At 41.0% G+C, this 13,400-nt stretch overlaps 1 protein-coding gene across 2 annotated transcripts in view; it reads left to right on the top strand.

The window, feature by feature from the left end:
* CFTR (CF transmembrane conductance regulator) overlaps nt 1-13,400 on the top strand; it is a 262,694-nt gene that overhangs the window by 174,717 nt on the left and 74,577 nt on the right. For both annotated transcript variants that reach the window (XM_077265003.1, XM_077265004.1), the window contains exons 21-23: nt 34-134; nt 3,323-3,559; nt 6,998-7,153. In XM_077265003.1, coding sequence (XP_077121118.1) covers nt 34-134; nt 3,323-3,559; nt 6,998-7,153 — 494 coding nt within the window. The remainder of the gene's footprint in view (nt 1-33; nt 135-3,322; nt 3,560-6,997; nt 7,154-13,400) is intronic.

Below are 13,400 nucleotides of genomic sequence, written 5' to 3'. Positions count from 1 at the left end.
TCAAAGTCTTTATGACCATGTCATGCCTTTCAGGTGCTGGACAAGCGAAAGTTGGAATTGTTTTGACTCTGGCCATGAATATCATGAATACTCTACAATGGGCAGTAAATTCAAGTATTGATGTGGATAGTTTGGTGAGTAAATACTGGAAACATTAGTCAGCCTAGACTGAAGATGTTTTGTGATTGGTGACATTTTTAACATATATAGGCCCTGATTCATCAAGACAGGCAAGAAAATCAGCAATTTGGTAGAGTCAGGTGTTTCTGATTTATGAACGAATGTGCGCCTCTTTATGAATCAGGAGCATCTGATTAGCGGCATACGCCGGAATTCTGTCAAAATTGCTTCGATTAATCATGGCCATAATTTTCTCAAAATTAAAGGGGTTGTCCAGTCCAAATCAATAAGTCTTCAGTCACTCTGAGTGACTGCAGACTTATCAATCCTCCCAGGGCACACCGGTTTCAGACCTGGGACCAAAGGGTATGCATGCATTTTACATACTCCTGGCAAAAACGAAACACCAGGACAGGGTGGTTAGTATGTCTAGCATATACATTCATAGAGAAACCCGCAATCACAAATGTCTCATCATCCTAAGTAAATACCTAGCTCTGGGTTCCTTACCCATATCGCAGTATCAGGGGGTCCACACAGTGCAGCCCCACTGGTGTTTTGTTTTCCCATCTACTTATATAGCACGAAGCACTTTACTTTTTATGTATTTAGCAGTATTAGGAGGTCACACGGGTCTTTGTTCTATCTTGCTTTCCTCGCGGAGCATGTAACAATTTTGTGGATTTGCTATGTAATTTTTGTCTTTTCACATAGTATGTAATAAAGGTATATCTTTATACACTACTTTGGATATGTACGGTACTACATTTTTCTCTGGGTATGATGATTTACATTTTGGACTGTCCTCTTAGATTTTTGGTGTGGTCTCTCTATCAGTAGCTCATCAACTTGGTATTGAGCATAAATGAGAGGGTTAATGTTATATTTTCCATTGTGGGCTGTATTTACTAGATTGTCAATATATACACTGCTCAAAAAAATAAAGGGAACACTAAAATACCACATCCTAGATATCACTGAATGAAATATTTCAGTTGCAAATCTTTATTCATTACATAGTGGAATGTGTTGAGAACAATAAAACATAAAAATGATCAATGTAAATCAAAATGAATATCCCATGGAGGTCTGGATTTGGAATGATACTCAATATCAAAGTGAAAAATCAAATCACAGGCTGATCCAACTTCAGTGGAAATGCCTCAAGACAAGGAAATGATGTTCAGTTGTGTGTGTTGCCTCCATGTGCCTGTATGACCTCCCTACAACGCCTTGGCATGCTCCTGATGAGGCGGCGGATGGTCTCCTGAGGGATCTCTTCCCAGACCTGGACTAAAGCATCCACCAACTCCTGGACAGTCTGTGGAGCAACATGACGTTGGTGGATGGTGCGAGACATGATGTCCCAGATGTGTTCGGATTCAGGTCTGGGGAATGGGCGGGCCAGCCCATAGCTTCAGTGCCTTCATCTTGCAGGAACTGCTGACACACTCCAGCCACATGAGGTCTGGCATTGTCTTGCATTAGGAGGAACCCAGGGCCAACCGCACCAGCATATAGTCTCACAAGGGTTCTGAGGATCTCATCCTGGTACCTAATGGCAGTCAGGCTTCCTCTGGCAAGCACATGGAGGGCTGTGCGGCCCTCCAAAGAAATGCCACCCCACACCTTTACTGACTGACAAACCGGTCATGCTGAAGGATGTTGCAGGCAGCAGATCGCTCTCCACGGCATCTCCAGACTGTCACATCTGTCACATGTGCTCAGTGTAAACCTTTCATCTGTGAAGAGCACAGGGCACAAGTGGCGAATTTGCCAATCCTGGTGTTCTGTGGCAAATGCCAAGCGTCCTGCATGGTGTTGGGCTGTTAGCTCAACCCCCATCTGTGGACGTTGGGCACTCAGACCATCCTCATGGAGTCGGTTTCTAACCATTTGTGCAGACACACGCACATTTGTGGCCTGCTGGAGGTCATTTTGCAAGGCTCTGGCAGTGCTCCCCCTGTTCCTCCTTGCACTAAGACTGAGGTAGCGGTCCTGCTGCTTGGATGTTTCCCTCCTATGGCCCCCTCGATGTCTCCTGGTGTACTGGCTTGTCTCCAGGTAGCGCCTCAAGCTTCTGGACGGTGACAGAAACAGCAAACCTTCTTGCCACAGCTCGCATTGATGTGCCATCCTGGATGAGCTGCACTACCTGAGCCACTTGTGTGGGTTGTAGAGTCCGTCTCATGCTACCATGATTGTGAAAGCACAGTCAACATTCAAAAGTTACCAAAACATCCTGCAGAACCACTCCTTTATTGAGTGTGTCTTGATAATTGCCAATAATTTCCATCTGTTGCCTATTCCATTTGCCCAACAGCATGTGAAATTGATTATCAAACAGTGTTGCTTCCTAAGTGGACAGATTGATTTCACAGAAGTTTGATTTACTTGGAGTTATATTCTGTTGTTTAAGTGTTCCCTTTATTTTTTTGAGCAGTGTATATTTCTCCATATTCTTACAAAAACGACATACTGTACATGGACAATCAGTGCCGGATGAGAGGCTGTAGTTCTATTCAGTATTATGTCACGATTGCGTTCATTGTTTCCTGTTTCTAAAATTCACTAAAAAAGCAACACTATATGATTGTGTAGGGTTTTTATCATTACAAGTCAACATTACCAACAATTGTTGCCTATGCCCGTATTTCAGATGGCCTGCCTAAGGCCTCATTCAGACATTAGTCATTTTTTATATATCTGTGGTAAATAACAGTCTGAGTTTTATCAGTGTTTTGGATCTGAATTCCATCAGTATTTACGCAGTGTCAGTTTTACCATCAGTGTTTCATGTACAAATATGCAAGTTATAAATCGTCTCCTGTACATTACAGTGTTAATCATGGACAGTTCATCGATTGTACATTGACCCCATCCATGATTTTCATATACACTTCATGTTCAGTTATCAAAAGTGGACATTACTCTGTTTTTTTTTGGACACATGATCTGCAAAAAGTACATGTGAATAGCTCCATACAATGGCTACATTATCTATCCGTGAAAATCAAAGATGGAACATGTGCGTTAAAGCAGGATGTCTGGATGAGGCCTTGGACATCTTTGGGTAGTCATCCTGTTTAACACCTACAAGTATCTGCTTTGTACATAATCAGTTATGATGTTGATACTTTACATTATTTCACATTTGTAGTCCCGAATCAGTAAATCAACAAAGTTCATTATTTTTTTTAAGATGCGCTCAGTTAGCAGAATCTTTAAGTTTATTGATCTCCCAAGAGAAGATATGCCAAGTAACAAAAATACGGAGAATTTGTCAGAGGTTCTCATCATTGAGAATGAATACACCAAGAAAGATCCGGACTGGCCATCTGGGGGTCAGATGACTGTTAAAAACTTGTCTGCTAAGTATGAGGAGGGAGGTCATGCTGTTCTGGAAAATATCTCATTCTCAATTAATCCTGGTCAAAGGGTAAGATCAATACTGAGTTAATATGTGATTGATACACTACTGTAATGCTGACATTTAATTTAACACCTGGGCATGATGCAACATATTAATAATAATGATTAATAATTGTATTTATATAATGCAGTACTTAGCATATTCCGATATGCGCTAATGAAATCTTTGACAAACATTTTTTTGGAACCTTCAAAACAAATTTCATATGTGCAGATGTTTGATCTCTAACTTGATTACAGTCATGTCTCATGATATAAATGTATAATCTTGATGAGAATAGTTTTTTCACATTTTGCAGTCAAATAGTATTTAGTGTTTTTATGAAAATATTACATTTTGCTGTCTAAAATTCGTTAGCTTCTCTATAAATTGCTAATATGTGTATTTCATCATTTTAATTTATAGTGAGTGAATTCATTTTAATTTATAATATGTAACCTTACATTTAATAGTGCCATATTCTTTTACAACTACTTGCCTGTGAAAAACAAATAGTGAGGAATTATATGCTTAAATCCTGCACCAATGATGTGGCTTATGGAAAGTACTTTATTAAACCAGATTGACTGAAGGGATTGATCTTTTCTTCAAATAATCCATTAAAGGCCAAAAAAAATAGAAACCTATGTAATTGAAATGGGAACAAAAAATTGGGATAATGCATGCATTATATTATGCTCTGTGCCTCTTGTCTCGCTTCTCTTCCACAAGCTTTTTTGAGTTTGTGCTTGTTCCTCTTAGGTTTTATAACTCTATTTCCACATTTATTCACACAAATATATTCACGTGACACATCTCCGCAGAATATTCCACCATTAAAAGGGTGATCTGAAACTAACATTTAGTTTAATTCTAAATCTCTAATGTCATACTCATAATCTAATATCTTTTCTAATATATTTTAATTAAAAAGTCACTATCCTTCCCTTACTACTCTTACTCTGACTGCTTTATTTTTTTTTACCTACTTCCTGTATGACGGAAAGTTCGTTTGAGAACCTCCAGTGATGTCATGTAACAGGCCTACTGGGTTATACTGTGACATGTGGTTCTCTCAGGAATACAATCTTACACCCGCCTCCCACCTAATTTACAATAAATCACAGGTACCCATTTTTCCCATATATATATATATATATATATATATAACAAACAGTAACAAAGTTACTGCATAAACATTGTTTAGAACAAAAAACATCAGGATTAAATTACTGTATCATCACTGTTTATGATAGAAAAAACATCACCATACTACACTCCACCCCACTTACCATTTGGCGTCCTGACAAATGGCTTCTCACAACTCACACGCAACACATACTCATCAGGATTATATCGTATCAGAGGAATTCCGGCTGTGCTCCTCTCTGATCTCCGTAAGCCAGTACCTGTCAGGTTCAACGAAACATTTGTCTTATTTGGTGGAACAGTAACATTAGTGGGCATGTCTGGTGCATCTGGAGTCTGCATTTCTGGGAGTTCGCCCTCAGTCATCCCAACAGTCACACTCAACAGTGCTCGGTTGCACCACTGTTAGAGGATCAGATGACTCAGGGGAACAGACAGGTGCATCAGATATACACTGCTTTAGCCAATTCCAATGCATCGTGCGATGAGGTCCTATACACCCCTCAGGGACCACCGTGTACACACTCCCTCCCTTAATCTGACATCGACATTTAACTCTATAGGGCCTCCCTTAACCTAACCCGGCACTACACTGTCATTCCCTCCACCAATGCTGACCTAACTCTAACACTGACTGTCCGTATTCCTGTCCCTAACATATACAGACACAAACACAGGTACATCAGTTCACATCAAGATGTTGTCAGCTATAATAAACACATAACACGTACCCGGTTTCATTAGTCAGGCATGCACAGGAATGCAGGACCCAAACCAGAAGCCTGCACACCCCCTACAGTCACTTGCAGGGTGGGTCTGGTCTCTGCTCACCAGGTTATCTGCTTACAATGTGCACTGACAGTGTGTTCGCTTGCCAGCTCGTCACTTCTCATCAGAGCCGGTGAAGGACGCACTGTCACTGTACATTAAAAAGAATATTGCACAGTGACAAGGGCCTACTGAGCACATCAGAATTAACAGCCGATGCATGCTCAGTAGAACAGGGCCAAGCCTACACCTAAAAAGGATGTATCTGATGACTCCTTAGTTTCACAGTGGGAGCAGAGGCTATGGCAGTGACCATAGCATTTACCCCCCTGATGACGTCTTGTTTGAGTATCCCAGCATGCACTGGAGGCTCTCAAACAAAGCGTCATCACACAGGAAACAGGTGAAAAAAATAAAGCAGTTAGATAGAGTAGAGAGAGAACAATATGGACTTTTTAATTAATGTATATTAGAAAAGAGATTAGATTATGACATTAAATAGACAGATTTTTAGGATTATTTTAAAATAAATGTGAGTTTCCGACCACCCCTTTAACAAATGATAAGAAATTTTATTGGTTGCAAAATAAATCATACAGTACACACATTTGCATTTGTGTCCATCGTTTTCCATTATATCATAAAATGCAATTACTTACATTACATTATCACTTCTAGAATATTACAAGAGTAACAAACGGTGTATGTCGATCTCTGGTATCTTATTGTATAACCTTAACTACATTAACTACTAAAAGAGAAAAAGAGAAAAAAAAAAGAGAGAGAAGAAAAAAAAAAAAAGAGAACGCCGCCAAAATAAAATTCCGTATAAATTTCACCCTGTAAGCAATATCCTCAAAACCACGGACCCTACTTCTCACATGTATACTAAATTATTATGAATTATAGAGTGTGAGGAGAGGAGTTCCATCTGCCCCATATTTTCTCAAATGTATCTGGACATCCTCTATTCTGATATAATGTCCGTTCATACGGGATAATTGAGTTCACTAAATCAACCCAAGCTCTAAGAGATGGACAAGAACCACCCATCCATCGCAGCGCCAGTACCTTTCGCGCCATAAATAGTGTCTCTCGCAGAAATATCCCAGTGTGTTGATCCCAGGTTTCCGCATCCCACACCCCAAATAAACAGGTCAATGGCTCAAGCGGGACAGGAATCGACAACAAGGATGTCAACAATGTCGTCACCTCTTTCCAATAATGAAAAATAACAGGACATCTCCAAATCATATGAATAAAGTCCGCATCACTGGAATGGATTTTTATGGCTTTCTGTGCATCAGAAATAACAAAGATATTTTGCTAACTGCTAATGTATTTTAATGTTGCTTTTTGTGTCTATATGGAAAATATTATTTTGCATGGATGGTTTTAATATAGTCAGTTTAAAAACCTAGATTTAACTTCATTTTTTCTTCCTGTCTGGACACATATATCTTACCTCTTAAACTCTTCACTCTCTGATGCATAGTGCTCCTTAAAACACATGCTTTACATTCATTTCTTAAATATCTCACATTCCAGGTTGGCTTATTGGGAAGAACTGGTTCTGGAAAAAGCACCTTGTTGTCCGCCTTTTTAAGATTATTGTCAACTCAAGGTGAAATTCAGGTTGATGGGGTATCTTGGCAGACATTACCACTTCAGAAATGGAGAAAGGCCTTTGGAGTTATTCCACAGGTATGTCATTTCTGCTATATGCAGTTCTATGATTACAGTTGTATCAGTCACCTAGAGATCTTCTGATTTATCTGCAATGAGTATGTAAATTGACTTTTATCTACCATCTTTTCCCACCCTAATTCCCCCTTTTAGTAAACGGAGGAAGTGTGTGCGGATCTTAATGCCACAAATTTCTCCACTATCAGTTTCCTTGGCGCCCAAGATTGTTGTGCCCCATGTGTAAATGTTCCAAAGAGGCCTTGTAGTGCATCAGCTTTTGGCACAAGAAAGTTGCTTGTAGTAATATTTTTAATCCCCAGAGAGTAAAGGCCCCGTCTCACTAAGCGATTTACCAACGATCACGACCAGCGATACGACCTGGCCGTGATCGTTGGTAAGTCGCTGTGTGGTCGCTGGGGAGCTGTCACACAGACCGCTCTCCCCAGCGACCAACGATCAGGGGAACAACTTCGGCATCGTTGAAACTGTCTTCAACGATGCCGAAGTCCCCCTGCAGCACCCGGGTAACCAGGGTAAACATCGGGTTACTAAGCGCAGGGCCGCGCTTAGTAACCCGATGTTTACCCTGGTTACCAAAAAAAACAAACAGTACATACTCGCCTTTCGGTGTCCAGGTCCCTTGCCGTCTGCTTCCTGCTCTGACTGAGCCGCCGTACAGTGAGAGCAGAGCGCAGCAGTGACGTCACTGCTGTGCTCTCACTTCTCACTGTACGGCCGGCAGTCAGTGAGAGCAGGAAGCAGACGGCAAGGGACCTGACGGACATCAGAAGGCGAGTATGTAGTTTGTTTTTTTTTTACATTTACGCTGGTAACCAGGGTAAACATCGGGTTACTAAGCGCGGCCCTGCGCTTAGTAACCCGATGTTTACCCTGGTTACCAGTGAAGACATCGCTGGATCGGTGTCACACACACCGATTCAGCGATGTCAGCGGGACCTCAACGACCGAAAAAAGGTCCAGGCCATTCCGACACGACCAGCGATCTCGCAGCAGGGGCCTGATCGCTGGTACGTGTCACACATAGCGAGATCGCTATGGAGGTCGCTGTTGCGTCACAAAACTTGTGACTCAGCAGCGATCTCGCTAGCGATCTCGCTATGTGAGACGGGGCCTTAACCGGTGCCTTAGAGTCCATTTACATAGACCGATTGGAGGCACTAAACAAGTGTCGATTGGTAATGTTTACCAATCAGTGGTTGTTCAGTAACCTGTTTGCACAGGCAGGCCGCAGTAATAATGCACACTGAAAAATCTTTTTGGGCTGTACATCTTGTCTATTTAGCTTTCCACAGACTGGTGTGAAACAGTCGATTCTAGGTCCAGTTCTGCCCCTGTCTATTCTGAGGGCTTTGGCAGATAGTGAGAAGAGATACTAGATTTAGGGACCATCCTGATTGGGAACATCATGTCATGGTGTGATGACATTTAAGCTCTTTTAATCAAAATATTGTCAATTAAGTATCCTATATTTATTTTTTAGCTATTATCTATATGACTATGTGCCACCAAAAACAGTGATCTTATGCTCTGCACAAAAAGATGAACCAATGTATTGCTCATTCATCGAGTGATCGGCAGCCTGTTTACACTGAAATATTATCTTTGAATGCGCGTTCACAATAATCTTTCAGTGTAAATGCAGCTATAGGCCACATCTGGTGTTAGATACACAGCCTCCTCCACTATGGTTTGGTTTCCCAGCAAAGGTGATCCAGTGGTCCATGAAGTACCTGTTTACCAAAGAGCTGTAATTCTGACATTTGCATCTTCTGTCAAAATACTATAATTCCTTGAGTCCATTACTTGATTCCATATCAAGCAGATACTTTTCCTCTGTTTGTTTAAAGACATACCGTTTCCTGAAATAAGTAGAGACGTTTAACAGAAGAATATTATCTGCCTTGCATTTTTCAAAAATGTATGTAGCCAGATGAAAGGTTTCAACTTTCTGGTATGCACATGTTCTGTTCACTCGTAAGAGTAAAAAAATCGAGTCCTCATTTATGTAATTCAGTCTAATAGTGCATTTAAGTGTCCAAAAAATAACCGCTCTATCAGTAAGCCCTCTTCCACATAGATATACACTACTGTTCAAAAGTTTAGGGTCACCCAGACAATTTTGTGTTTTCCATGAAAACTCATATAAAGATTTTTATTTGAAATAATAATTTTCTCCTTCAAACTTTGCTTTCGTCAAAGAATGCTCCCTTTGCAGCAATTACAGCATTGCAGACCTTTGGCATTCTTGCAGTTAATTTGCTGAGGTAATCTGGAGAAATTTCACCCCATGCTTCCAGAAGCCCCTCCCACAAGTTGGTTTGGCTTGATGGACACTTTTTGCGTACCATACAGTCAAGCTGCTCCCACAACAGCTCAATGGGGTTGAGATCTGGTGACTGCGCTGGCCACTCCATTACAGATAGAATTTAATGGAACCAACAAATGTAATGCTACAGATTCTCAACTAGCTCAAAGGAAGGTCAGGTTTATAGGTTCTGTACTCAGCCAAACTGTTTTCAGCTGTGCTAATATACTTGCACAAGGGTTTTCAAGGGTATTCTAACCATCCATTAGCCTTCTTACACAGTTAGCAAACACAGAGTACCATAAGAACACTGGAGTGATGGTTGTTGGAAATGGGCATCTATACACCTATGAAGATATTGCATTACAAAGCAGACGTTTGCAGCTAGAATAGTCATTTACCACATTAACAATGTATAGAGTGTATTTCTGAATCATTTAAAGTTAGTTTCATTGGAAAAAACTGTGCTTTTCTTTAAAAAATAAGGAAATTTCTAAGTGATCCTAAACTTTTGAACGGTAGCGTATAACCCAAAAAAGAACTACAATCTTTATTAGAAATTTTATAAAAACAGACAATTTGCAAAAAAGGAATAAAAAAAGGGGTGAGAAAGAAACACCAGAGTGCCGCATAATACCAAGGAGTATACAGCAATAGGCAGGTACGGACTGGGGCTAAAATTCAGCCCTGGCATTTTAAATTACACAGGCCCATGTTGTCCCCATCCCCAAGCACCAGATGGGATATATATTACTAATATTACTCTGGATGGAGGAAAGGGAGATTTACTACAAGACCAAGATTTCTAATTGGTGCTCCACAACTCTTAACAGTATGGGTGTCTTGAGGACACTGATTCTGTTATCAACATAGCAGACAAGGCAGCCCACAACCAGACAAGGCTCTTCCGGCATTTGCCAGATGGCCAGTCCAGCCCTGGCAAAAGGGTAAGAAAATATACCTGTAGCTGAGGAAATTGAGATAAATATCAGCCTGAGTGAGATTAGCCTAACAGTAAGTACAATATAAATCAACCCACTGTGTTTAAATATTTTTGGAATCCGATTTGTGTGTGATGAATCGGGACTAAAGGCCAGAGTCAGACTAAACGTATGGAAAATCGTTCCGAGTCTCCCTGCCGAGAGTCGAATGAGTGTTCTCCATATGGTCATCCGTGTGTAATGTTTTTGCAATGCGATGATGCGATTTTCTCGCACCTATGTATCCTTATGACATCTGTATGTCCTGCGTAGGTTTAACATTTGTCACTGATTTTCCCCATTCAATTAAATTGCTCAATGGGCTGAAATTAGGAAAATGTGTGCGTATTTGTTGCAAGCTGGACGGATGGTCCGTGTGGCATCCGAGTTTTTCTCGCACCCTTAGGCTTACATTGGCGTATCTCAGATGATATACACGTAGAATTGCAGCATGCTGCGATTTTACACGCACATTGATTACGCCTGATAAAATAAATGCTTATGCGAGTTGCCCCATAAATTAATTAGAATTTGCTTAAGGCAACCAAAACCCCCATCTAATTCCCTACTTAAGAAATAAATTGTTTAAAATCCTAAATAGGCCAGTGTGTGTAAGGAGCAGATCAGATATATCCTATCTCTAAGGCCTCTTTCACACTTCTGTCTTTTAGCTCCCGTCGAGATACATCGTTTTTTGAGAAAACAGGATCTTGAAAACAGGATCTTGAAAAAAAATTTGCAGGATCCTGTTTTTTTCCCATTGACTTGTATTAGCGATGGATTGTGACTAGTGTTTAGCGATACCGTCCGATACTTGAAAGTATCGGTATCGGATAGTATCGGCCGATACCCGATACCAATACAAGTCAATGGGACACCAAGTATCGAAAGGTATCCTGATGGTTTCCAGGGTCTGAAGGAGAGGAAACTCTCCTTCAGGCCCTGGGATCCATATTACTGTGTAAAATAAAGAATTAAAATAAAAAATATTGATATACTCACCTCTCCGGAGGCCCCTGGACATCACCGCTGGTAACCGGCAGCCTTCTTTGCTTAAAATGAGCGCGTTTAGGGCCTTCCATGACGTCACGGCTTCTGATTGGTCGCGTGCCGCTCATGTGACCGCCACGCGACCAATCACAAGCCGCGACGTCATTCTCAGGTTAGGGCCTCAAACGCGCTCATTTTAAGCAAAGAAGGCTGCCGGTTACCAGCGGTGATGTCCAGGGGCCTCCGGAGAGGTGAGTATATCAATATTTTTTATTTTAATTCTTTATTTTACACAGTAATATGGATCCGATACCGATTCCCGATACCACAAAAGTATCGGATCTCGGTATCGGAATTCCAATACCGCTGGCCGATACTTGCGGTATCGGAATGCTCAACACCAATTGTGACGGATGGCCATCCGTTTCATCCGTCATGCACTGGATCCGTCGGAAAACTGCTGTCCGTCGGGCAGAGAAAACGTTCAAAGGAACTTTTTTCTGCACGTCGGAAAATCAGTCAGCGACGAATCCGTCGCTGACCGTCACACGCAGGAATCCAGCGACGGATCCTGTTTTTTTCATTCTGAGCATGCCCAGGAGGATTTTGTAGTCAGGGGAAAAAAAAAATCTCTCTCTCGGCAGCGCATCCGTCATAACACTGGATACTTTGCCTACGTTTTAACACTATTTTCTGAACATCCGTCGGTACGTCTTCCCGACGCATTAGGACGGGACACTGCCGACGGAAGTGTGAAAGAGGCCTTACTGATCATAGTCCCAGTGCTTGTCTCCTTACTAATATTCATTGTCCTGTATCATGGTTTATGTATCATGGTTTATAGGGATTTCTTGGTGCGGCCGCTACCTAATTCCCTTCAGAATCACCATACACATCTGACCAGTGTAAATAAAAAATTGCCCTAATACCTCCCCGACATGTTTCGCCAGAGACCCGTTGTCTTCAGGGTATAAAGGCTAAATTGTTATTTTTGTTATAGATCAAGCTATGACTGTCTGAATTTCAATGGAAATGTCCAGTTATTTCTATATACTTAAAAAAATACTTTTTTATAATGTTTTTCAATTAGATTTTACTGGTACTAACAGGAAAAAGTATACTTTTATATGGATTAAAACATATTGCTATATGTTTCAATACATCTTCCATTCAAAAAAAGCGTATACCTATTTCATACTTTTTTGGAACAAACAAAAATAGTCAACATCCAAATACATGCAATATTGAGCAAACCTAACAAAACTTTATTTCTAATTAATTTGAAACAGTCTGATAGGAGACAAACACAGAAATATATTTTCCATCACAAAAGTGATCACTTTTTCTGTGCAACATTGTTCAATGCTCTTGTGAAATATTATTTATTTAACCCCTTAAAAACCGTATTTTTGTTTTTGCATTTTCACTTTTTGCTCCCCTCCCAGAGAAATAAATGTTATATTTTTCAGTCAAAATGGTCATGTGGGGCTTGTTTTTTGCAGGATGGCTTGTTCCTTTGAACAAGACTATTGGTTTTTCTTTTGCATGCTTCATTAGTCTCCATGGGAGACTACAAGCTGCAGTTGTCTGATCGGCTCTGCTACATACAGGTGATGATCAGATCGCCTGTATGCTCACTTGCTATGAGCGCCGACCACCGTTCAGCGCTCATAGCACTCCAGCTATAACCATAGAGGTCTGCTGGTTGTCATGTCAACCCATCGGTGACCTGCGATCATGTGACAGGGTCACCAAAGGGTGGGATTTCTGGTGCTCTTTCTGTAAGCACAAGTTAAATGCCACTGTCAGAGATTGACAGCGGCATGTAACAGGTTAACAGCCGCGGTTGGATCATGAGGCACATGTCAGCTGTTCAAAACAGCTGACATGTGTCGGGAAAGATGTGGGCTCAGCGCCGGAGCCCACATCAAAGGGAGGGATTCTGATGTGGGTGTAATGTTACGCCCAA

This window comes from Ranitomeya variabilis, chromosome 5 (genome assembly GCF_051348905.1).
Source record: "Ranitomeya variabilis isolate aRanVar5 chromosome 5, aRanVar5.hap1, whole genome shotgun sequence".
Classification (NCBI taxonomy): domain Eukaryota; kingdom Metazoa; phylum Chordata; class Amphibia; order Anura; family Dendrobatidae; genus Ranitomeya; species Ranitomeya variabilis.
The sequence above is the reverse complement of the archived record's forward strand: the minus strand, read 5'-3'. Positions and strand labels throughout refer to the sequence as shown.